Below are 27,516 nucleotides of genomic sequence, written 5' to 3' on the forward strand. Positions count from 1 at the left end.
GTACTGGGCCTCCATGGCATGTGGGACGACCAATTCCACATGGGTGCAGTCGATGGCACCAATGCAACCCGGTATGCCGCCAAGTGCATGGAATCCCACTTTTGTGTTCGTAATTTCCTGCTCCGAGCGTGGTAGAGAGATGTAGTCGTCTGCGTGCTTCAGGAGGGCATCGAGCACTTGCAATAGTGTCCGTGAGAACACTGGCTGTGAAATGCCATGCAAGTGCCCCACTGTGTGCTGATAGGTGCCTGTGGCCAGGAAGTGGAGTACAGACACCACCTTCAGTAGGGGTGGGATGGCGGTTGGGCTATCTATCATGCTGACAAGGTCAGCCTGTGTCATGTCCACAATGGCGGTTATGGTGTCCCGGTCCAAACGGTAGAGGGTGTGGATCTGCTCATCCGTGAGGTTGAACGGATGTGCTCGGAGGCGTGGGATTGCGGGCTGCCTGCGTGGTGGTAGTGGCTGTGCTGGCGGGCCTTGCTGGCCCTGCCTTGCCCTCCTCCTCCTCCTGCGTCTCCTCTGTGCGGCCGGTTGTTGTAGTAGTTGGTGTTCGTCTTCTTCTTGAAGTTGGAGTACTTGCAGTGCTATCAGGTCCCCCAGGGCCAACATCGCTAGTCCTGCCGGTAGCATTTTGGAGTGGGTGTGGTTGTGGGAGGGGGTTGGGTGTGCAATTTATGTGTTTTCAGGCTGTATAGCCTCCACCTGTGGTGATTCATTCCACCTGTGCAAGCTGCAATCCCCTTTGGGCGAGCACGTGCCGCACACAACGCTGCAATTCGACGCATGGCATCTTGCTATTACAATCATGTATTTGATCCCGATGGCAGTGAAATATTGGTTCATATGTTCATTCTGCTATGGTCCCATTGTTTCACATACTATCTTTGCAGTCGCGAACAAACTTGTGAAGGGTCAGTGGAATGTAGTACTCGATTAACGGTGGACCCTCATGCAGCACTGTACCGAGGTTCACCGACGGGCGGGGCGTCCCATTTGTGAGTGAAGCCAGTTGCCATTTTCACACACTGCCGCACTACATGGATGAATTTGTGATTTCAAGCGGTCACAGATGCCTTTTCGACGTGATGTTGCAAATGAGGAATTCGAAGGACGGCGCTTTCGGTTTTCAGCTAGCGGCGAGGAGACGCCCACAGGTCTGACTGCAAATATAACGTTCTATTGTTTAATGTCCTTGGGACAGGGGCCATGGCGAGAATGCAATGATTGATATGAATAGTATGGGATGCGCAATAGCGTAGTGGACGATAAGGCAGGACGTTCCCAAATACATGTTACTTCACAACACTGGAATTCCGACCTGGAGCACAGTGGATTTTGCAGACTGCATTACGCACAGACTCAATGGAAATTTCACATGTTATGTGAGTAAATAATCAGGCGTTTTCATTCCGGGATGAGGGAATGATGTATGGATGCATGGACAGATGATTTAATGGAGAGTTTGCCATGTACAGGGCTTTTTGGAATCTATCCACCTCCCCTGCGCTATGTGATGCAGAGCTGCCATAGTGGGACCATCATCTATCTGCCCTTGTTGAACCCTCCCTGTCTCGACGCGCCTTCAAACACTTGTGTGTATGCACGTTACTAATCCCATCTAATGGATTCTGTTTTGACAGACGCATGCACACAAACACTCGTTTGTAATAGTGTTTTCACCTCGATTTTTATAGTTATGATTCGCAAGTGATTTTTGGGTGGGAATAATCCTTTTGAGTGGGCTAGCATGCATATGGCTGTGGATTTAGTGTGATCATTGAAGTGAGTAATTCAAATGAAGTTCTGATGCCCATACTATTCTTTTTCATTTCATTTGGGTGACAGGTATCTCCTCCCCTTTTGCTGCTGCCATCTGTATGCCACTCCTGCAGATGGCTTTTACTCCCGACACCTGCTGCTTCGTGTTAATCAGTGGAGCACCATTACGATTTTATGGGACGATCGCCAATGGGCCATATGCCCTTACGCAGTACTAGTGGCTAGGAGCAACATATCGAGCTTTCAGCTGGACTAGTGCCTACCTGATGGGACGGCCCTGCGGTTCTAGGCGCTTCCATGTTGCCTTTTTGAACGTGAATGTAGCCCCTGTGTACCATGAAGGAACAGGGCGTCACACAAGAAGAAGCTGGTCATTTATTGCGGATGCAGCCCACAATAATGAAATATATTTTGGAGTTCATTACCTAATGGCTGTATGGGCTTGGTGATTTTGTTGTGCATTAAATTTCTATTCTGATATTAACCGTGTAGCGTTCTTCTTTGCAAGTAATGTAGCATATTCCTATTTGTGGAGCGATGTATTGTGAGAAGATCTGCATTGGGTTCCGGCTTCTGAGTATAGTTGCGTGGTACTGTACTGGCCGCGTTTGCCTACGAAGCCCAGTGTGGTCAGGGATAGGGGCTACCATTATGACTGTTTTAATGTTGTCATGCTCAGGGGTGGGGGATTAGCTTTTGTGTAACAGATGCCGGTCAGCCAGGTGGATTGGTGGACTGATGTGATTATCAGAATATGGCTGGTCACAGGTGCCTGTGTTTGCGTGCGTTTCTTGGAGGGAGACTGAGGTCATGTCCATTGGAATAGCTTCTGTATTCATGCCATCTGTGCCCTGCAGCTCCCATTGGCCCCTCTTGAGATGAGCCTGGCTGCTCAGTCACTCTGCCAACTTGTGTGGTACATGCTTATGCTGATGGTTGGTTTGTTTACTGGCAGGAGTACAGGGCTGGTGCAGTCTCACTCAGGATACTGCTTTGAATGGTGCCTTACACGGGTGTCAGTCGATGGGGGGGCCTGTTTTTGTTTCTCTCATATTTCTGTTCATGTTGCTGGACTTGAACCTTCACATGCCTGTGCTGCATCAGTGCGGCAATGGTGGCATGGCAAATATGGATGGCCACTCACAAGGCACTTGGAGCCCCTAGATTCATTTGTTCGTTGGCATGCATGGGTGACTTGTACATTTCACTGGTTGCATTGTGTGACTTCATTGCACCTACGAGGAGTTGTGCAATGTGGCCAGGGAGTGGTGTACAGGCACTCAGTAGGGCCGTTTACGGTTGGTTCGCGATGCCGTACTTCTCACCATGGCGGAATGGTACTTTCCGCCATGCTTGATGGCGTTCGGTACATGTCCGCTAGGGTCAGAATTCGCGTACCGTTGCGCCATGGTAGTAATTACGGTTTGGCATGGCGCGCGTGCGCGTACTTGGTGCAGTTAGCGTTGGCGTTCACTACGGTGTCGCTAATGGCATCGTACTTTACGGTGGCAGGTTATAATCGCACCGAGCGCTATTCGATGGCGGTATTGCATTTCCGCCATCGTTTTTCGATTTCCGCCAGGGTCGTAATGAGGGCCATAATCATTTCTTCTAATATTGTGGACCAAAAAAAGGGAGATTTGAAATGGACCTCTTGTTTGCCAGATGTTTTGGGTCTAAATTTGGATTTTGTTTAGTGGCAAAATGATGGCCTTCTTGAACTTTGTAGGACCTTCTCCAGAGGTTAGTAAGAAATATCTAATTGCTAAAGCCGGGGTGGCAAAAAAGCAGTCTGGCAGCATTTTCTTATAACTAATTGGCTGTACAGGGTATTTTGCTGATCCTGCTAGTTTACATGTTTTTATAATTTATTGAAGAGCCTCAAGATTGAACAGGCTGAAATGCTCAAACTTCAGTGTGGCTCATATTCTCAACTTTTAATTGTATTACGGGTCGAGAGTTTTAGATTTAAGGTGTGTCTAGCTCTTTCCCTTTCATTAATTTTCTGTTTGGCCGAAAACAAATTGTAAATGCCTTTCTTTACAGACATTCTTTTATTAATAACACTGATCAATAGATTGGATAATTGAAATTAAATGAATGCTGCATTATGCTGCAAATTCCATACATAAGATATGATATGACCTGCAGATATTTAAAGAATATTACTCAGAACATGATGGGATTCATAAGTGCAATGCTAGGATGTTTTATTTCCTGTTACAAATAGATAATCACTGCTCTGCCAAGGTGAACTGAGGAGTGTGGGGAAGCCGGCATTCAGACCATCTGAGCACTGAATTTCCATGAGCGACTACTTGCCTCTTTCTTTTTTATAATTCTTTGTAATTAAATTCAGATCATCATACTCTTTTTTTGCATGAAATAAATTAAACAAAACAATACTTACACAGTTCTTTGCTGCCATGTTGGCTCCATATATGATCAGCATTTTCATAATTTTGTAGCGGTTGAGTCTAACAGCATCATGCAAGGCAGTGTCACCCTCCTAAAAGAAAAAGACATACATTCTTTCCATCACTATCAATGATGCAAGATAAATTAGATATTTTCTTGTAGAAGATGCTATTCAAATTATTTAAATTCTGTGAGTGAATATTAAAACATTAAAAAAATGTTAATGTTGTAAAAGTAAAAAACACGCAGGAGGCGTATTGTTATCATCTGATTACATACATACTAGATTAGCATAAGGAAATCATTATTGACCTCCTATCAGCCAATCAGAATGTTTAGAGTGCAGTCAATAACTGCTGCAATTGACGGCCTTCTGAACATTATGTCTTCAGAAACAGACAGCGAAAAAACACTGGAATCTTCAGGTAAGATTTTTTCAACAAGACACTCTCTGGGAGGGCCTTTTTCCTACAGAATGATATTTAACACATGGAAGAAAACACATTGATAAATGCTTTCACATACTTATAGAGAGTTCAACCAAACTGCAATTAAAATGCTTAACATACAAAGACAACCATGTTATTTAAATACTGCAAAATAAAACCAGATTTAATATACTAACTGTTTGTCTCTTTACTTTACGTTACTCGCGCTTAAAGCAAAATGTTTTACTTCAACACCAGAACTCCAGAACATGTATTGCTACTAACACCTTGTGTTAATAGTCTTGTAGACCTCGGGAGGGATCATTTAACACTTGGGATAATGACCCGTTCCCAACTTATCTCTCTTGGGGACGTATGCCTCATTACCACCCAGTACCCACGACGGGAAGCTCACCTCCAGTTCAGGGCCAAATGAGGACTGCAAGTGGGTATGCACATGAGCTCAAATGCAAGCCTTGTGCTCCAAAATATTTGGGCCTCATTACACGTTTGTCAGTAAATCCACTAAATTACCATCAAAATTGATTACCATTACCGCCACTTGGTGCCGTGGACTTACCACAGGATTCCGAGTAGTCATATGGCATTGTTTGTCCCCATTTTTGGAGTCCCTATGACTCTCTGGGGATTTTAGCAGGAATACTGCGAGAGGTAATTTGACCAATATTTTGCCTTAAAGTGGCGAATTTACACGAAGCATGAGGCTGGAAGCCAATCGTCCACTTCAATGTCAAACCAATAGTTCGGTAGTATTGTAAAAACGGCCATAATTTCCTTACTCTCAAAAACATGGCGGTAATGGAATTCCCACCACTTTTTACCTGCACTGCCAAACTTGTAATGAGGCCCACATTTGTCTATTAGGGCAGTGCTGTTTTATACATAGCATTTTGAACTCAACGCAACCTGCGCTCAAGGATGCTGCCAACTGCATACGTGCCTAACCCTTATTAGGGATCATTAGTGCAGTATAACCTGACATCCTTATGGTTGGCGCACTGGAGTATGTTTATAAAAGACCAACAATGTTCTGGTGGGCATATAAATGCATGAAAAAAAACTTTCCACCTGAAATGCGAAAGTGGAAAAAGCGATTTCAGCTAAGTCACACATGCCACAGCACCACCACCCAGTAACCATCACTGGGTATTCACCTCCAGTTCAGACTACAATATCAATGCACTGTGAGTATGCATATTGGCTGACATGCAAGTCTTTTTCTCCTAAAATGGTCTTGGTCTTACAGGGCAGCGCTATTTTATGCATTGCATTTTCAACCCAAGATAGACAGCTTTCAAGGATGCATATATTTTGTATATGCAAAGTTTTTTCATGAACGTGTTAGCTCCTCTTTTTTGGATTTCACTGAGATGATATGGTGCAGCAGACATAGAATACTCATAATAAGCATTTCATGTATTACACTACTTTGTGTAGTTATTTAATATTAATTAGCACTTATATTTAGTTTATTTCTGGGGTTAACTCAACGTTATAGGATTGTTTCTGGGAAGCAAAGCTTCCTCTGGGTGCCAAAAAGCCATAGTTACGGCCCTCAGATGTTTTCAAAGAGGGTAGCCTTGAGTGCTTCCCTGAATAAGAGGAGCATCAAGAGATAGGGGCTTAAGCAGTACATTTTCTATCACATCTTCTTGTGTGCTTGAATAGAGAAGTGAAGAGGCAGAGCTGGTTAGCACGCTATAGTGGCCTGTGCATTATGGGAGATGTACCGGCAAGAATGCAAAAGTTAGGGCATGAAAATGAATTCAATTCTCTCTAATGAGCGACCAGTTGAGTTTTCTAAATGTTAAAGTGGGAGGAAATAGGTATCTTTTTAGGTCGTCTGGCAGTTCTACAAGGACATTTATATAATCAGTGAAAATTATATTTTTAAAATGTTTGCTTAATTTGTAATACCATGCAATCTAATGTCGTCTGGGGCCCCTTCTGTCATTATGGCAGACTTTTTGTGCTAGAGTCTCTTAGAAAAGAGGGCAAATTAGTGGGTAGAGATGGATATATAGGCAAGATGTGAAACCTGATGTTTTCATGAGTTTAGATCAAAAGAACCAGTTTTCTATGTGCCGGTATGTTTGTAGGTGAGTTATGGCAAGGGCATTTACGATATGCGTATCCACAGGGGAGCCTCAAGTAAAGATATTGTGGTTGGTTTGCTACAAGCAAAGTCTCCCGTATGAACAAGGATGCGTGAAGGGTTGTTGGATGAAAGTACGTGGTAGGTTGGATGGAGAGTGTGGAGAGCAAGTTGTATTGGTATGAGACAGGGTGAAGTACTAACATGTGTTTTGTTGTGGAGTGGAGTGGGTACCTTGTGTGTAGTGTAGGGTGGAAGTGGAAAAAGAAAATGGTAGCAGGTTACGGAGGGGTGGGCTTGCCAAAGAACTGGTTTCTGGATTGAGGGTGCTTTGCCAGGCCAGACGATTCTGAATGACATTAGGCCTGTCTCTTCGTAATTATAAAGTATGTGGGAGGGGGTGATTCAATGGATATCAGGCAAATTTCCTGTATTCCCAAGTACAGTCTGTATGTGTGGCGTGAAGGTCCTAGACTGAGGCTGATTTCCAAACCAGAACCGTCCTGGGCATCAATTAGGTTCGGGCTCATAGCTATTACTGAGTATGATTAGTGGGTCTGGAGTGTGAGGAAGTTAATGTTGTCCCACGCCAATCGTGAAGGAAGCATTGGTGAGTTCAATAGTGTTTGTTCTTAGCTCTGGCTGGAGCATATCAGGGTTGCTTCACTTGTTGAGGCAGAGTGAACAATCAGGTGTTTAGGTGTTTCGTAAGGCCGGGTGGTCCTCCAACATGTACAGTCATCTTGGTATGGAGGTCCATATGTTGGTGGCAAGTACAGCAAAGGAGGCACCTCCATGGAATTTTCTGTTGAAGCATGGGCCTTTTACTAAAGCCCTCTTGTGCATTGAAGCTTCCTGACCAGCACATGGAGTTTGAACTTCCTCATAGTGGCTTCAGGGTCCTGAAATGGAAAGCTGGGTGGGCGATGCAGCAACTGAAAGCCAGTCAAGGGTCACAATGCTGTGTTGGTGCTTCCATCTTTCCTGTCTTTCTGCTGAATTATGTACTTTCTATAAGTCGTGAAATAAGTAGGGTGGGCAGCCAAAGTAATGGCTATTGGTGTACCCCAGTCTTGAGAGTGTTGGCATGACTAGCAGGGCATGAATGTAGGGTGAATCCTAGATGGAATCATCAGTTTATGGCAACTGTATTGACTTGACATCTAATGTTTTTGACTGTAGTAGTTGGTTGAGCGCAAGCACCCACCTTTGCCTGCTAAGCAATATTTGTAGTTGGGTGTGCTGTTTTGGTGAAGTAGCGAGTAGTGATGGAGGAGGTGTAGTAGTAGTGGTAGTGGAGTAGGAGTGAGAAAACAGCATCAAAAGGTGGAGGCAAGAGAGAGGTGGAATGAAATATCAGAGTGACAGCAAGTTGGTAGATATGAGACAAGGGAGGTGCAGGTAGAGTAGAAGGGAGAGGTGTAGGTGGACATGAGTGGAACCAGGTACATCTTACTGTGTAGCTGCAAGGCACAAACCCCATTGTGTCCTTAGAACACAGACCTGTGATGAGAGTAGGGAACGTTAGGAAGCCCAATGGGAGTTAGTGAGCTTGCCTTCAGGCAAAAACCCCATCAGCACAAGGTAGCTATTAGATATTAAGGGTCAACAATCAGTCAAACTAACCAGGAGCTAGATATTCCTGTATTACAGAGGAGGTTTGTGGGAAGTCGAGAGAGAGGGAGCACCGTAGGCCCTACAAAGAATTCAGTAAAGATCTCTGAACTGTCGTTCAGACTCAGTGTTTTTCCTGGCATCTCTGACCCTACACAGTCAAAATTCTAAATTAGGGTGACAGTGATCACACTTTCCTGCAAAGTGGACCATGAGAGAGTCACAGTGCTGTGGAGGCAGTAAAGCACAGTCTTCATGAATGCAGTCTGAGCATACCACAAAAGCAATCAACAGAAAATGCAGCCCTTCAAAGCTGTGGTTAAGGAGACAGATGGTAAATGTGAGGTCACCGGGGCAATTAAGTAAACAGCTGCATGTTGCACTGGAAGCTTTAGGAAATTAACTATTAGTGACCTTTTTGAATAGTCTAAATAGAAAATAAAGAAAGCTTAAGCACAGAGGCAAGAGAAGATCACAGGGAGGAACAGAGAAAATAACAACAAGTCAACTACCGGAATTGGCACCACTTTTTTACTGCAGTGCAGAAACTTGTAATATCTCTTATTGAATGATTTTGCTCCTAATCTTGGATGCCAAGCTTTTCACCAAGATTCAGGCCTCATAAGGTTGGTAAAGCTCTTGCCAAGGCTGATGGAACCAGACCAGTCTAGGATCTCCATGGGTTGGCAGGCAGAAGATGCTATTACACAGCTCCTACATCTGATAGAAGCAGCACAAGTCAATACTGGGTCTTTTATGGAGCATATATTGGTGACGGCTGGTTGAGCTTTCATTTCTACATGAACTACAAGTGCTTGACAGGGAAAAATAAACTGAGGACAGGAATGCAAAAAGGGGTCCTACTGTTCATACTGTCATTCACCCAGTTCATGCAATAAATCGCAAGAGAATCAGGTTTACTGCTAATACCACAATGCAGATGATAGGTGAGATTGAATATACATTTCATATTTTTGTTCTGGTGTCTATCATTGAGCAGTGGTCATCTGTCAAATTAAAGAATAACGAATTGTACCTGCATCTCATATGCTGACCTCTCAAATGCGCTCTCTCTCTCTCTCTCTCTCTCTCTCTCTCTCTCTCTCTCTGTATCTCTCTCCTTTCTCTCTCTGCCTCTTACTCTGTGGGTGAGAGTCACTTTGTAAGGTTTGTGTTTGCTAGAGCCACCCCAGACGTTGCTGACAGCAATGTGATCAAAGAGAAAAGACTGAATATCTGGAAAGGGGAGTGTTGCTTTTTATGGTTAAAAGTGGAGTGAGAGAAGCAGCAAAAGGCGTGGAGCAGCCTGATATTTTGAGATATACATTGTCATCACATGCATCCTGGAAGCATGTTGCCATCAGACTGATGGCACATTGTTCATATGTGAGGACAATAGGGGAATTGAATAGGTTCTGCAGGGCTGGGGGTCTGACACATCTTGTAAGGGACCAGAGGAGCTGGCTGAACATTCTACAACAGTGTTTATTTTCTATGTTTTGTCAATTATTAGTGTATATGCATACCGTAACAAAACCACAGTTCAAGCAATACTATGAACCAATTAGTGACCAGCAAGAACAATTAAACATTGCCTTTGTGATCACAGCAGAAACAGGTAATTAATTGGCTTTATTCTGAGGACAACCCTTTCCAAAAAGGAAGGACATTTTGAGGCAACGTGGGCTATATTCTTGACAAAGTAAGCTATTCAGCTGTACTACTTTGTGCATTGACCCTTTTATTTACATGTTCATTATGAATACAATATATACTGTAAGTGATCATTAGAAAGGCACAGTGTAAAACAGTTTTTTTTAAAGATCCGATTTTCAACTTTAGTGTAATAAAATAATATTCTTTTCTAAGAGCTTCTTTTGCCAAGAACAAACACCTAACACCATTTTGTCTCTCAAAACGTCCTTCTTTCTTGGGAAGAGTCACCCTCAGATTAAAACCAAGCCTCTGTTTCTTCTGCGAACACTAAAGCAATGTTTAATTTACCTGCTGCCCACTAATATGTGTTCAGAGTGCTGCTGAACCTGTGAATTTCTCACAGTATGCAGGTACTAACATCATTTGACCGGCACTCACCCCATGTGCAATGTTTTGTGATCATATGCCCAGCTACTCACACCATATGCTATGTTTTGCCTTCAAATGCGCGGGGACTCTCACCATTTAAAATCATTATTTAACACTAATAATAATGATATCACTTTTTATGCTTTGTACCGAATTCTACTAAAATAACAGATGTTATTATGACCCAAATTGATGGTACTTAATGTATCAACCCAAAACAGATCAAGGTCTGAGTTGGCTGTGATGGGATTCAAAACTGAGATTTCAGCTTGCACACATATCTCTGAAGTGAGTGCTCAACTTGCTGACCTGTCTCACTGCCAGTTACTCAGTCATTGTCATAAACTGCCCGGATGCTCTTCCCACTGTAAAAGAGTGGCAGAAAATGCGTACACTCATATTATGGGCCAGACACATGGACCTCATTACAAGTTTGCTAGTGTGCTAAAACAGTCTCTGTTGTTCTGTTACCGCCACTTTTTTGCGCAGTAACACAATTACCGCCATATTTACTGCACTGCCAAATTCCTTGTTTGGCCCTGAAATGGCGAATTTATCTCCAGTATCTTACTGCAGGTAAATCCTCCACTTTAAGGTAAATACATCGGCGGAATTACAGCAGAGGAATTACCACTTGCATTAATTCTGCCAAAATCCCCATGGACTCAGAATGACTCTGCAAATGGGGATTAACACCACCCGACCACCACCAGTATGCTATGGGAAACCCACAGGACCAAGTGGCACTAACAGGAAACGGGTTTGGTGGTAATTTGGCAGATTTACAGTGGAATTGCAATCTAACTCATAATGAGGCCCAATTGTCATGAAAAGTCCAAGTACTAAAATTGTTGCCAGTTATTGTCATGAAAAGTCCAGGTGCTCTTATTTTTGCCAGACATTGCCATCAGGTGCCTGGGTGCTCACATCATCAGCCGGGTGTGCCTAAAGAAGCTCCAGATATTGTCATCACTGTTGTGTATTGTCATGAAAGGTTATTAGTATTGCTCGTTTATAGCACGCTTAATACCGAAGTGGACCCGGGATTCAAACCTATGTTGCTCTGTGTCATCTTGCTTCCAAGACGAGCCCGTTGCCACTGAGCTATACTACCCGTGTAATTCATGTAAGGTTCATGTATCAGCATCACTGACCAGTTATATCTATGGCATACCTATTTAATTACAACATTGCAACGAACTGCTCAGGTACTCGCACCACTGACATCATCTTTCAGCAAAATGCTCAGGTTCTGAAATCATTGCCTGGTACTGCCACCAAATGCTCAGGAACTCACCCCAATACCAGGTACTGCAATAAAATGCTGAGTGAATCGCTCTATTTTCAGACATTGCCATCAAATACAAAGCACTCACATCATTTCTGAAAATTGCCTTCAAATGCACTGGTATTTTCATAATTTTCGGGGATTGCCACTAAATGCACAGGGACTGGCCCCATTGCCAGGGATTCCCATCAAATGGCCATATACTTCTGCCACTGGCAGGATTGCCATCAAATGGCCAGATACTTCTGCCACTGGCAGGATTGCAATCAAATGGCCAGATACTTCTGCCACTGGCATGATTGCAATCAAATGACCAGATACTTTGGCCAGATACTTCTGCCACTGGCAGGATTGCAATCAAATGGCCAGATACTTCTGCCACTGGCATGATTGCAATCAAATGACCAGATACTTCTGCCACTGACAGGATTGCCATCAAATGGTCAGATACTGACACTGTTGCTTAGGATTGCCACAAAATGTTCATCTACGTCTGCCAGCCATTTTCATTGTGTATGTTTTTCAGGAGAAGATTGCAGCATTGTGATTCCTTCACTCCACATATGTCTTCTCCCTGCTCACAGTCAGAGGAGCCAGGGATGATGAAGGGGAACTGCAAGGGAGCAGTACTCTTGTGTGGGTGGGAGCATCACTTTCCTCCATGTACTGACTCTTTGAAGCAGCCGCCCCAGGAGAGGCGTGAGCAATCCTACCTGTTCCCTCCATACCTACCATATGATGGCCTGGGCTCGCTGCCATTCAATAAAAGGGTGGTAGGTGGCTAGGGATGTAGTGGAATGTTGGAGGGCAACAACCCTGAGTTCACTGACTCTGAACACTTCTCCTATCTCACTGCCATTCCCAGCGGGATCCAACTGGTGGATTGCATGGACGCATGGACGCTGAAGTGAGGTGCCCCTGCACTCCCTATGTTCCATTTAATTCCCCATACTCATTGCCATTGACAGCAGGGCCGCATCAGGTCTTAAGAGTGCAGAGCACTGCACTGGCATGCAGTGTCTCTGAATTCCTTCTGTCCACCTTTGCTGGATTTGACAAGGATGCTGGAGAAATGAGAAGGCATGGGTAATACCACATAGGCTACGCTGAGCTCGAACCTACTGGCTTCCATCTTCTACTGCTCCGAAAAGTGGTGTTGGGTTGAAACGTACAGTCTTGTTCTACGATTCATTCCACAACATTGCATGCTGCGTTTATCCTTCTGCATGATGCCAAGCAGCTATTGCAAGGCACTATTTTGCCAGATGCCATGCAGGCGAATGCATACAGCACACAATGGGGAATGCAGTCCATTCGATCACCTCAGCCTCTAGGTGCAGTAAGAACATTTGGCCATTGGTGGCTCTACAACCAATAAGCCGAAACCAAACATATATTAGTACCGGTGTTCTTAGATTTATCATCAAGAGCACTTACCCTGTCTTTGTAGTTGATATCCACCCCAGTAGCAATCAGATGCTCCACAATTTCTACGCGTCCAGTGCGCGTTGCCACATGAAGAGGTGTGCTCAAGAGCTAGACATGAAAGAGAAATATGAGAAACAGTGTGATTTAAGTAATGAAATTGACGCTAAAATGCCCTTGTTCATGCATGTATTCATGTACTTATTTTTGTACTTTTGATAACACACTGTACATGAAAGTGAGATCTTCTCAAAGTGGGGTCGAAAAACAAGTATGACATTATTTCAAATACAATAGTGATGATTAGTCAATAGTATATTTGCTTATACACATTTTTAATAGTAACATGTGCATAACAAACACAAAGTTGGTAGTAGTGGAAAATGTTCAGGCATACATTTGGGGTGAATGGAGTGCTGCTCAATTAGGCCAGTGGTGAGCTTAATTGTGTTATATTACGCTAGCTAACGGGCATGTGTAAAGCACTCATCTACCGCTGGTGTGACCTCAGAGCACAGTTGGCCTGTCTACATTATGGCATGCCTGGACATTGGTGCATGGATGGAAGGGGAGATGTTTGGTAAGTGGTCTAGGTGGATCCTTATAAAGGCAGGAGATGTGCTCCAATGGTGGTGCTGCACCTTCTGCATGCCCGTGTAGGCGCTACACAACTATGCCAGGCTCAATTATGTCAGACACTTCGCCATTGTTTGCCTTTTCATTTATGTCAGGAGGCTGGCCAATTTATTTATTTATATTTATATAGCGCGCAAGCAGCCCAGGGGCACTGAGGCGCTGTTACTTGCAAGAACTTAGTTACACAGGTACAGGCATGGTAGCGGTCATTGACACATTGTGAATACTACAAAACATCATACTGTTGTTACAGATATTGCACATAGTCATCATATTACAACTTGTGCAACGGGTCATATGATAAGTATTCATGCTGATGTGTAGGGCCTTATGTGAAGAGGATGGTTTTCAAGGCTTTGCGGAAGGTGGTGAGGGAGGCCTCACCTCGGATAGTGGGAGATAGGGCATTCCAGTGAGTGGGTGCGAGATAAGGGAAGCTGGATCTGCCCGCTCTGGCTCTTTTTACTAATGGCACAGAGAGCATGTTGGTATACGGTGATCTGATTGGCCTTGTAGGGGAGACGGGGTGGATCCTTTGTGAGAGGTAGGCAGGAGCAGTGAGGTACATGCACTTGTGGGTCAGTGTCAGGGCTTTGAAGACGATCCTTTCCTTTATTGGGAGCCAATGGGCTAATTTTCTGGCCTCAGAAATGTGTTCTCTTTTAGCAATGCCTTGGGCTGCCCGGAGAGAGCATTGTTCTGTATGACTTGTAGTGTCTCTAGGTTTTTATTGGAGGTTCCTAGAAAGAGCATATTGCAATAGTCTAGCCTAGAACCACTGATGGCTCTGGCTATGTTGGTGCAATTCTCTTTGGAGAGAAAGGGTCTGACTGCGTTGATTAGTTTGGCATGATAGGCAGCTTCGGACAATATGTCAGGCGCTGCTCCATGATGTCAGAAACTGCCCAATTGTTTAAGTGGCTGTGAAAGTTACTTAAGTATGGCAGTCATGGTTCTCAGTCAAACCAGCAGGCTGTTAAAGGTACAAGGAGCAAACGGGTGGTGCTGACAAACTATGCTAGGAACTGCCAATTACCAGTTGGGCTGTTCATGTATGTTATATGATGCTCAACTGTGCCATGTGATTGGCACAACTGAGGTTCATCATCGTATGATGTTGCTCCATTATGCCAGTGGTGGTACTCAATTATGACATGGAGTGCCCCATTCTGTCAACAGGCTGTGTGGTTATGCCAGGGGCAGCTTAACAACCTCACGGCAAATCAACTTAGCCACTGGCCTTGCATGTCACTACTAATGCTCCATCATATAAAGGAACTGCCCAGGGTGAGAGTGCTGCTTGCTTATTTTATGTGACTTTTGTTAAAGTGCAAACAGCAGCCTTATATAGCTTCCTAGAGAAAATTGAGAAGATCGTCATTAATGCTGAAATCACCAATCTTCAACGCATTCCTAAAGCTAAGTTGGTCTTACTGGGAAGATCATTCCAAAGTTTTGCCTCAAGCATAGAAAGGTGGTGGCATCCCATCAAATTTTTCTTTAAATGAAAGCATATCAATGCTTTTCACGCTGGAGGTAGAGTACACACAGGGGTATACTGTTGGATTATTTCCTACAAAAAAGTAGAGTTCCTTCCATAAATGGCATGATGAGACATACAGGGCGCATGAAACTCAAATGTCTTCTTAACAGGTAACCACATTATGCTCACCCGGGACAATGAGTTTTGCAATCTATTCATTAAATACTGGGGTATTCTTAGATAGATGATATTTGCAGAATCAATTTTAGACATCCCCAAAGTCAGCATGGCCTCTACCCATAAAAGGCTCTATAGGAAATAAAACACTTTTTAAAATGTGCGGTGGCCACTATACACTATTCACACCATTCTTAATAACTTTTTGCATTTTTTGACAAATTGTTACTAAACTATTCAGATTAGGGGTGCCCTTGACAATCCCTTGGTTTAGAAAATGTCATCCAAATCTATCCAGCAAGTAAAAGGTTATTAGACTCTCCCAGGCAAAGCATCAATACTGATATAAAGGTTTTAAGGAGCAGGGGGCACACTGTTCTCGCCGAATATTTTAAATACTACTGGATGGATTCATCCCAAACCAGCCAATCAAATTAAGTCAACGCTTTGTACCCAAACTGTTTTTGTTTTGGCCCAAATCTGCCAAGCGGTTTTCACACAAAGGCTGTTCAGAAAACTCCACTTTCTCTTTGTGGGAAAATGAATGCGAGTAGTCTGAAAACAGTGTTTATATGTTTTCTTAATAACCTTTCCATTTTCCAATGAATAGTTCCCAAAATGTCCAGTTTAGATGGGCTCTTGATAAACTGTTTGTTTGGAAAATGGCCCGGCACTGTCAAATATTATAAAAACTACTGAATGGATTAATGGATTTACCCCAAACCAGTCAAGGAATGTAGGGCAATGATTTGCAGCTGTTCAAAAACGGCACTTGTACTCTACAGCGAAAAAGAATGGACTAAAAACTGTGAAACTGCAGTGTTTTGTTTTCTTAATAACTTTTTCATTTTATAACGTATTGTTCCCAATTTGCAGTTTGGGGGGCAGAAAGGGAGGTGAGGGGGAAGGAAGCGCATGACCAACATTTTCTTTTGAAAATTTCATCCAAATTCACCCAGCAAGTCAAAAGTTATTAGCAATAGAATTTTGAAAAGAAACGGTTGCTTTTTCATTTCTGAAAATCCTGTCAGCCTCTCTACTGCATGCACCATGGGAGATAGCACTATCATTTTGGAGGAAGGGGGCACCCTCTTCTCCGTCAAATATTTTAAAAACTACTGGACACAATAACTCCAGACCCCCATTTATGCTAACCCTTTCCCCCAGAATCTGAGCTAACGCTTGGAACTTGATACTCACTTTAACTATAGTGTGGCGACCACCACATTATATTAATATGCAAAGTGATATAAGAGAGAGAGAGAGAGAGAGAGGGAGAGAGAAAGAGAGAGAGAGAGAGATAGAGAGAGTGTGAGAGAGAGAGAGAGAGAGAGAGAGAGAGAGAGAGAGAGAGAGAGAGAGAGAGAGAGAGAGAGAGAGAGAGAGTGCATTTGGCCATACATAGGGTCCAGTTGAAGTTCAAAATGCAGAGGTATTACTTGTGGCTCAGAAGCAGAGGACACTAAAAAATTTTGAGTAAGAGTGCACTTGTGTAATAAATTCCTTGAAAAAAAACGTTAATGACACTAGCCCTAATAAGTTAATAACTTCAATAGATGACCCTCGCTGGTTGCAGCCTATAACTGCACAGTCACAGTGGGCAACAGGATCTTGAAGGACCAATTCTGCTGGTGTACCATTGGCAATGCCGAGATGGGTGCCTGCGACAGAGTCAGATACATTCTGCACGTTGCAATAGTAAAGGGGGGCCATTAATCCTATTGCCATCATACAAGATGAGAATCCAACTCTCTGAGAGATGCCTTTATTTTCTGTAAGTGGGTCCCATTCTTACTTTAATTCCTTTAAATATCTAGTCAACAGAATCATACACAAATGGAGAAAATTACAGGGGCGCTATATGATTTTATTGCTATATTCTTGGCACTCTGAGAAACCTGAAGGTGTCTCACCCGCTAGTCCCCGGGGATCTTTCATCCAGGTGGCCAGGACACGGCCATCGCTTTTGGATCCAGTTCATGGGGGTGGGGGAGGATCACCTGGATGAGGGGCCCTCGGGGAGTGGAAGTGGGACACCGGTGGGTGAGACGCGGTATCCCCTTCCCAATAACACCATTTCCCCATCCTACCAGGTAGGATACCTAGGAATTCAACCCCCAACCCCCTTTTCCGACACAAACTCTTTCTCACGACAGTTCATCATGAGAGACAATGGACTAACAACAGAGCCGTATACCTGACATGTCCCAACACCATGGACAGGCAAGCTCAGGCAATTATTACATACACCTGAATTCCATCACACTTCCCCCCCACGGATAAAAGGCGGAGCACGAAAGCACACTCTGAGCAAGGCAAACCACACGAGGAAACAGCAGTTCCAAGATGGCAGTTTAATACAAGGGGAAAGACAGCGAGACAAGAGAGAGTCGCAAGGAAGGAAACACCTGTGACCTCTAAAGACTGTTACTTTCGTGAGCCTTGCACAGTAAGAAACCAAAGACCAGGAATTAAGGCTGATCAAACCTACACAGAGGTACCTGTGGCAAAGGTACCCGGGGCTCTCCTGCGTCGATAACCAAGGCATGGAGAGCGATTGCTGCCGTGTTATTGTCCTTAGCTTCTAAAACAAAGCAGCGTCAGGAAAGACAGCGCAGCCGGTGAGTCAGGGAGACTGATACCAAACCAGCTTGTGTTTTGAACCAAGGTTGCAAGTGGCAACATTGTACAAAGAGAACAGTGTGTGAGGCATTTGCAAAGAGAAACGTAGATATGAGTGAAAACCAAAAGGAGTAATGGAACGTTATAATTTAACCAGCTCCCATCTGTAGATTTAGGTTAAGAAAGGTGTTTATCTCACTCTTATGAAGGTTCAATAAACACCCTTGAACTGTAGTCACTAGTGTCTGTCTTACTCTTGATAACATGCCTTCCTTACAGCACCCACTTGGCACAAACCTCTCTGGGTCTGGGACATTTTGAAGCTGGCTCTCTTCCCTCCTCTCTTCCTACCTCCTCAGGGAATTCATTGACAGCCAATAAGTCTTGTGTTTGTTTGCCTTCTCCCTGTACCACTGAGTGTTAACACATCATGTATGGCCACATTAAGTTGTTGCAAAAGAATTTGAAAACCATTTAGTCATCAATGAGATATTATACTCAATGCCAATGTGAAAGCAGGTGGCTAAGATTCTGGTTAGTTGTCATTTGTACAATATGTTGTTTGTCCTTTGTCTCAAACCGGACCGAAACAGACAAATGTGTCATTGTGCATATTCTCTTTGCCTACTCTAGGTGCCTACGGAAGTTGTGGCAAGCAATTCTGTTGTCAAACAACAATCTAATGAGCTACTCCAATGCTCTGTAGCCCCTGTTTGAAGGCCCCATCCAGTGTGATATTGAAATATTGATTTATCAGTGTTAGCTAACAAATCATTTGACCGCATGTACACAACTAATATTAAACTAATTACATGAAACATCTTTTTGCTTTTACCTCCACCAGATGGGGAGCTGAACTTTGATCATTTTCTTTGAGAAAGCATAATTACTTTGAGACAAGATACTTCTAGGAACTCACTCTTCTTGTATGCCAAATGTATCAATTTATCTGTTATCTTTCTGAATCTTGCTTTGAATGCAGAAATAATCCTTCCTTACTTCAAAGGGTTTCAGATCATCTGATACGCTATTCATTACCTACGGTGGGCCTAACGAGTCAGAATCCTCCATTGAGTGGTTGGTTGTAGCTTGTATTCTAGTGATACAGTGTTGGGAGAATCCATATTCCAGGTGGTATTCATGCATATGACAAGGCAGGTCCAATAAAATTCCAATGGCATGTTCCTCTCAAAGTAATCTTTAAAGTAGTGTACGGGTGTGGAAGGAGGAGGCGGACACACAAGTGGCATGGTTTTGGGCAAAGACTTTTATTCTTTAAAGAAAGTAAAAAGAAAACACTATCTTTACCTAACTCTAAGAGGGGTTTCCGTGCCTCAATTAAAACACTAAGGAAAATGTCAGAATGTTTGAAAATAAAGAGTCCACTGTCCAGTGTCAAAATCCTACTTCTATCCCTTTCACTTGAAAACAAACTAAAGTGGTTTACTGTCGTCTTGGTCCAGAAGAATGACTCCCTTCCTCTGGACACGTACATATCTATATTATTGGCAGTTCAACCAAGTTGGGGGAATGTCTTCCTTCGTCTGGCCTTTCACAGGCTGGTTTTCATAGTTCCTCAAAGAAGGGGCATTGCCTCGCTTCCCATGGCCTTTCTCAGGCTTATTTTCACAGTTGCACAAAGTAGGGTGAATATTTCACTTACCCTGGCCCTTCTCAGACTTCTTTTTACAGTTTGATAAAGTAGAGGGAATGTTTCCCTTCCCTCGCCTTTCTCATGCCACTGATGAGCCCCTCCAGTGACTCACTTGGACAGACCTGGTATTCGAACTTACCAGGTACTGCGACAAAGAAGAGGGTTTATTGGAGGACCTTGTTCTCATGTACAGTTGGATCCTTCAGCCCTCGATATGCTTGACTGATTCTTCACAGTTTCCCTGGCACACTACTCTGACAGGAGTACTGTCTCTCTGTGTGTACTTGACTGTTTTTCCACGGTATCCCTAGTTCACTCCCCTGCCAGGATTACTGTCTCTCCTTCAGAGGGTCCTTGACCCTGTTGATACAATTTCTTATTCTTGGGTCCCAGACCCCTTCACATTTGTTTCTCTTTCTCTGGCCCTTCACACTGGCTTCTCTGGTCCCAGATCCTGGTCTCTGTGTTTCTCTTTCTCGGGACCCAGACCCCTTTGTATTGGCTTCTCAGGTCTGTGAGGGGTCAGCAATGAGAGGAGGACACAAAGTTGTAATATTTTCATTATCACACATTTTTATTAAAGTAAAAGGGCTGAATAAAGATCTTTCTGTCCTTATCCTAAAGAGAGTTTACCTACCTAGGACACTAAAACTTATGATCAGTCTGAGTCAAGTTGTTAAACTTAGAAACGGTCCTTGTGTCCAAAACACACACACACACCCTCACACTAGAAATGAACAACTAAGGGTGCAAGGAAATGTCTCTGACATATATTTGGCCAAAAAATGTTCACAATTAAAGCAAGTAGATAAATTCAACAAAAATAGTTTTTTTCCAAGGAGAAACGATTGTATCCTGAGGGTGATTCCCTTCCCCTGGCTATCCAGATAGAATAGCAAAAAGTGCCTCTTTCAAACAACAGTTTCTTAAGGATAGCAAAAGTGTCTCTGTTAAACAACGGTTTCTTAAGGATGGCAAAGTGTCTCTTTTCAAACAATGTTTTTTACGGCGACCTCCTGGTATACTCTCCCGCCAGGTATCTGTTCTTAATGTCTTATACTTCCATATACTTTGAATGGATTGCCTGGTAAACTCCCCTGCCAGGAATCCCTTTCTGGGGTTTTACAGATCCTCTGGTATACTCTCCTGCCAGGTATCGTTCCCTAAATGTTCACTGCCTGATGTACTTTTTTCACCAGGGCTTCAGCTTTGTTTCACTGTCCTTTAATATGGCACAGTTGTATTACTTCACTGTGCTTCCACTTCATTGACTTGCGATACTACTTGTTCCAACTTTCCCCAAATTGATATCTCATATATGGGGCTTTGTTCAAGTTCTGCCTTTTAATGTCTTCATTCGTATTTGTTTTCTTGGTGTTTCACTTGCTCCAACTTTCCCCACATAGGCATCTCATACATGGGGACTTGTATCTGCTTACGTGCCTGTCGGTATGCCCAGCGATCCCCAATGGCTCTGGGCAGACTCGTTGGCGTCTTGCAGTGTCCCTGACCCGTGGCGCATTGCTGTGGTTAATCTTCCTCTCTGGGGCGGCCTCCCCTGCACTGCAGACCATCCTCAAATGCTCTCAGCAGCTCTGCACTCACCCAACGGCAAGACTGCTGCTTCTTGGTACAGCGTGTCTCTGGTAGCTCTGCTGCTACTGCCGGTACTCCAACAGTCCTACCACAGTGCCCGATACATCTCTCCTGGCCTCACGCCATGCCGGTAAGTTGCTGCAAGCCACTGCATAGAACTGCCTGCTCTCTCAAGCATGGTCCTTTCACATACTGCTTCCTTCTCCAGCTTTGATGTTTTCTTGAGGGCGAACACCATTTTTAAATGTCCTGCGCACTTGTACTTCATCAAAACTACTGGTCCACATGTTCAACTTTGCGTTTCTTTCCATCTGCATTAACTCCTTCTACCTCTTCCTCATCTATGTACTTGAGGCGTTATGGGACTTAGAGATCATAGAATTCCCAGGTTTTCTAAAGTGATATTGTTCTGTACCTTCATTAAGAAAAACATTAGAAACAGGAGGTGTTAGTTGTGTGTCCTGTGTATATGAAGTATCTGACTGGAATGACAATATGCCATAAATTTAGGTGTCAGGTTTGTTTCTCAAGTGCCCTTAAGGTTCCCGGACACCCCGTACCTTGGTCTCTGACCCCGGTCTCGGGATTCCTTGTGTCTTCCGATGGTTCTTCTGCCTTGTTTCCTGTTCTCTTCTTGCCATACATGGCTCACCAGCACTTCCTGGGAGCCGGGCTGAGCGTACCTGCTGGACCATCTTGCTCAGCACTTTTCTGCATTGGGAGCCTCAGCCTCTTCCGGCCTTCGGTGTTCGGTCCTCTTCCAAGCAGGTAGGGACACTGCCTCTCCTTCCTCCACGTCCTGGTCAGTAGCTGCAGGTTCAGCTCTTCCGTCTGCGCTGCAGTTGTCTTGCTTGCAGTGCCTACGGGGAGGGACTGACAACATTGTTAGTCCTTCTTCCCTTTTTAAGTACCACAGAACACAAAAGTTAGACTGCTCAATTTGATGGTCTTGTGAGTTCTTTCTGGTGAAGAACTTCTTCCTCCTCTCAGTATATTGAGGTGGCAGTTCAGTGGAGTCAGTCCTAACCTTCCTCATCTCAGTATATTGAGAGAATAGTTCATTGAAGTGAGCCCTAATCTTATTTGTCCCAGTACTAGTGGTACTATTGCTATAGCATAAATACATGGGGGAACTTATGGGATCAGAGGAACGAAAGGAAGGTGAGGGATGAAAGGTGGGTGGGGGTGTACTTTGCAGCATTATCCCATGATGTCCTCCATGTATCCCAGAGAGGGACTCCCTCTTCATGAGATCCACCCGTTGAGTATGACCCCCAAGGGGACTATCAGGTAGAGGCCTCACCTCCCTGGCCTCATGGAAAGGGTCTCCCCCTCGGCGAGAAGGGACGTGATCATAGGATTCGTCACAGTAGCCAGATGAGCCACTTTGCATGCGTTTCTAAACACTATGTTATAGATTTGTTATAAACTCTGGATTCGCAGCCCTGTTCAGCCGGTTCCTGTGAAGGTACATTTTTGGTTTTGATAACCAAATATTCTTTACAGCTGTCTCCACTAATATGGATTTTTTAATTTATGAAAAAACCTTTCTGTGATCTGAAGTATGCAGGACTGGATGCCGGAATAAGTGCATGTCACTTAACAAAATTATTTTTGTACTTCTGGTCGCCCACCGTTACTCCTCCTTCTTTGTTTATATGTTAGTACTTACAGAAAGAATAAGGCTGAAGTATGGAAGTTGGTGGGGGTTTTTGATGAAAGGTAAGGTTTCATTGGGGTAATGCCTGAAGCTGAGCTTCCGATTTTAAACCCTTGAATGCTGAGCAGAAATGTGCCGTGTTATCACTTGAATGGTCATATAGACATTCTATAACTTTTAAAGACTAAGGGGCAGATACGCAAACAAGTTATTAGGAGTAATTGTGGCTGATCTCTAACGTGAGCTTCTTTTTCCAGAATTATGTAAGATTTACTCCTGGGAATCTCTTTGTGGATAGTCTGTCTCCAGGTGTTAGTCAATAGTAAGTCATCGTTCTTCATGGGCGAGGTGCACTCCCTACTTCCTCCTTCAGTACACTATTACAACTTTCCCCACTTTTCCATATGTGAAATGCACTTAAATGTAATCTGATTTTTCCTACTTTGATTATCCCTTCTCTTCTCTTTCACTATTTCCTTTATTGTTGCAGCCTCAATCTCCACCCCCCTCAATTCTTCCATCAGCATTATTCTTTCAATTTCATACTCTGCATCTTCCAGCTAAACCAGAGATAATACCAGCAGGTTCATTTTTGACCATGCCAATATGAGTACAAGAGTCGCTACAATGAGCAGCTGTTATTTGATGCTTGTCTGAATATTACATGAATTCACTATTTACATGATACAGTATCGGTGCTACAATAGTTATTTATTTATTCATTTAATGAATAGTACAGGGAAAACAATGCATTTTTGGCACAACAATGCTTACGAACATTTTAACATTGATTTACAGAGTGGAGGGCCATTGTCCTCAACAATTAGTGAGAGGATGAGGAAATGAGACCAGATGATGCAGGGGAGGTAGAAACATAAACCAGGATCGATGGCAGTAGAGCATGAAATAGGAAAAGGATAGTGTAGGAAGTGCTACATTTTGGGATGAATGGTTAAGGATAAAGGCCGTCGGGTTGCCGTAGAGAGGTAGAGGGAGAGGAGAATAGGGAGATGTGGTAGCGTAGAATGCTATGCAAGTGGTTCTTCATAAGGGAGGAGAGTTAGAAGATTGGATTTAAATAAATATAGAGTGGGGGTAGAGTGGAGAGGGAGAAGAAGAGCATTCCAGAGTAAGGGGTATGGAGAGGAAAAGAGCGGAAACGGGAGGGAGGGCCCTTGCTGATCATCCTCAGCTCACCTCCTTGCCACCGTGTGAGGAGGTGAGCTGAGATTGATCGTACAGATCGAGGGGGAAATTGGGAGTGAGATAGGTAGGGTGGGGCAATTAAAAAACATGTACTTAAATCCATGCCTTTTTTTACCTACCTTATCTTTCATATTGATATCTGCTCCACAATTCTGAAGAATTTTCACTGCCTCCAGTTTGCCTCCTCGACTAGCCCAGTGGATGGCAGTTGAATCAAGCTGTTTAAAGAAAGGAAAATTAATTTATTTTGATTTATCAATGTATCCTTCCCTTTGGCGTATCGTTTGCATCTAAAACTAGAACACAGGCCCATATACAAAATTTGACACTGTGCCGTTGGTCAGAAATGTATTGTAGTAGGCCGTCGCTGATGGGAACAGTGTGAAGTTGTACCCCTTCCTTCATATAATTAAATAAAGTATATCCTGGTGTTCCTAAATGAGCGCTGAGCTCAAAGTTGTATTAGATGTTTAAACTTTTAGTTTTGTTAATTATTTAGTGATCCCTCATTATTTGCTATTTTGATCTCCATTCAAGTTCCATAATAGACAACACATTTTCTTGGCTTTGATTCAAGAATAATTTAAATTTTTTGAAAATATCTTGGAATCACTGCTTCCAAAAAGTCCCGGTTGATCCGTGTTTTTGCACTAGGTCTTTCTCAAAACCAGACATACATTATCACAATCAATTTAGCTTCATGGCATACTTCATTAGCTTTCAGTTACTCTTCTTAACATCTTTAGTATAGGGTAACTCCATAGCCATTCTTCTATCAGAGATAGTCTCCCTCGTATGAATACTCCTAGCGTTCACGCCATGAAGCTAAATTGATTGTATGTCCGGTTTTGAGAAAGGCCTAGTGCCGAAACACGTGTCAACCGGGACTTTTTGGAAGCAGCGATTCCAAGATATTTTTGAAAAATTAAAAAGTTTTCTTGAATCAAAGAAAGAAAATGTATTGTCTATTATGGAATTTGAATGGAGATCAAAATAGCCAATAATGAGAGATCACTAAATAATTAACAAAACCAAAAGTTCAAACATCTAATACAACATTGAGCTCAGCGCTCATTTGGGAACACCGGAATAGACTTTATCACATTAATGTTACATTTTAATCAACCGCATATGTTCTGGTGCTGGGTAAGGGTATTTGGATTCCGTGGCATATTGCCTCTACTTGATCAGTAAATCCAGTGTCCAAGAACCTCTATAAAATGATGTATTCACAGGCATATCTTAGTGTGTAGCAAGAGTGAGGGCAGTGGTACATCCACCTGAATTCTATTGAATGTAAGCGCTGTGGACCAGAACATCCAACTACCACATGCATAGTCAATAATTGGGATTCAAGCACAGAACATACAACACTACCATCTCTGCAGATAGCTGTGCTCTCTCAGTCAAGCCTTAGTATTTTCACCAATGCCCCTTCCCCTGAGGGCCCCACATAGACATGATTCTGTTTTTTAATGCCTACCTCTTAAGCTATTCCTAAGAACTGCCAGGTTTTGAATATTGGCTTTGCCCACTATCATTTCAGACAGGTACGCTAAGCCAGCCATTGACGCGACAAACCCCACCAATTGAAGGCGACTCAGCTGGTTGTGCTCCATCCAACTCCCGGTGATGTAATCATTAACAACATGACTAGACCAACCAGAGAACCATCACTACTCTCTGCAACACCTCAGGGACATTTTCTGTGAAGTGGCTACAAGGTGGCATGAAGTGATAAATAAAACACCTATAGAAATGTATGCATTAAGTTCTATATCTTCTTCATAGATGATACTGTGGGATGTGCTGTGCTTGAACGTCAATGGTTGACTATGTATGTGGTTGTTTAATGTTCATGTCCACTGCAGTTACGTTCAAGAGAAAGCACTGTTTCATAATATGTGTGGACCTGTACTTAGATGAAAACTTAGTGGCAACAGTTCCCCCAACAAGTATTGAAAAGTATTTAAAAGCACTACCTTTAATGTATTAGTGCTTCAAAACAGCCCCATGTTCCATGCTTTCAAAGCTTTGTCGGCACCAAAGGCCAACGATTTGTCCATCAATCATTTCTGTACAGCTCTAAAATCTTTGTTCCTTTGTGAGTAACCTACATGTGATTAGATCTGCTCTACAAGAGTTTAGAACAAGCAGCTCTTGTTCGTCTCCAAGGACCTTTCTATTTAAGGAATCCCATTTATTCTGCAACCTCAATTGCACCTGTTCAAACTCTCTGCAATAGCTTGAAATTGGGGATAAGCTATCTGCACCAAGCCAGATGATTTGTCCTTTGACTCCCTTGACCACTCACCATTGACTTCAGTATTTATGGCTGATGAGAGATGTAGGACAAAACATCTGGAGAGCCACATATTGCCTACTGCCACATTAAACGAAGACACTTGTTCCGTTCACTTTAAGAAGAAGGGATTTGTATGTCAACTGATTAATGTCTGACATTAACCTTACTGGGCAGATGCTGGTTGGAAAGCTGCATAAATGCCTCCAATGCGGATCCCTTAATGTTTTAAGCGTGCATCAATGTTGTGACAGACACTACTATCTTCTCTCCTACCAGCCGAGTCCAGGTCTGATGTCCTAACTCCCAATCGTGTCTGAGTGTGTTGTGGACTATTAATGTACATGCATGTGAACAGCATTTCTGAAATCTAGATGTTACATTTTGTAATAGCTCACAGAGATTCAGGTGTAGGCACCTGGAGCATCAGGGAATATGGTTCATTGCTTACCCGGTCTCTGAAGTTTACTGAAGGTTTGTAGTCTAGTAGTTTCTGCAGAATATCTATGTGACCCTCAAGAGATGCTCTGTGGAGAGCCGTTCTCCTAAACTGAGCAAGATGGAAGACAGAAAGACAAACAACAAGTGTTACTGATTCTTACACTTACAAGCACTGGTAAGGGCAGGGAAAGGTGTCATTAAAACATCTACATCGTCCTGCAAATTTACATTGTTGCACTATATTCACATAAAAATGCTTAGGCAAGACATAGCTTCAGATCTCGGGTTAGACTCCCACCAATATGCCAGACAGAAAAACATTTCTGCCTCCTGCCTGCTCATCTTCTTCTCTGACGGTACCACTGGCAGCCGGGGCATGAACTTGTCGGATGAGGTTGCAACCAAGAGCCTCAACTACAATAGGATCCCGGGTGGTATGAGGGCAAGAGCCAAAAGCTACCCACCTTTCCCACTACCGGAAAGAAATACCTGCATGTCACCAGTCTGCTGGAATGCCTTCAGCAAAGATATCACTGGTCACAGCAACACATCCAGGAAATCCTCCAAGTGTTCCCCTCTTTTA

At 43.4% G+C, this 27,516-nt stretch overlaps 1 protein-coding gene across 2 annotated transcripts in view; it reads right to left on the reverse strand.

Moving 5' to 3' along the window:
- The window catches only part of ANKRD2 (ankyrin repeat domain 2), a 473,877-nt gene that overhangs the window by 60,456 nt on the left and 385,905 nt on the right, over window positions 1-27,516 (reverse strand). For both annotated transcript variants that reach the window (XM_069611571.1, XM_069611570.1), the window contains 4 exons: window positions 26,944-27,042; window positions 24,310-24,408; window positions 13,169-13,267; window positions 4,193-4,291 (listed from right to left, as the gene is read on the reverse strand). In XM_069611571.1, the coding sequence (XP_069467672.1) occupies window positions 4,193-4,291; window positions 13,169-13,267; window positions 24,310-24,408; window positions 26,944-27,042 (396 nt within the window). The remainder of the gene's footprint in view (window positions 1-4,192; window positions 4,292-13,168; window positions 13,268-24,309; window positions 24,409-26,943; window positions 27,043-27,516) is intronic.

The sequence above is a fragment of the Ambystoma mexicanum genome, chromosome 8 (genome assembly GCF_040938575.1).
Source record: "Ambystoma mexicanum isolate Mex_15411 chromosome 8, UKY_AmexF1_1, whole genome shotgun sequence".
Classification (NCBI taxonomy): Eukaryota; Metazoa; Chordata; class Amphibia; order Caudata; family Ambystomatidae; genus Ambystoma; species Ambystoma mexicanum.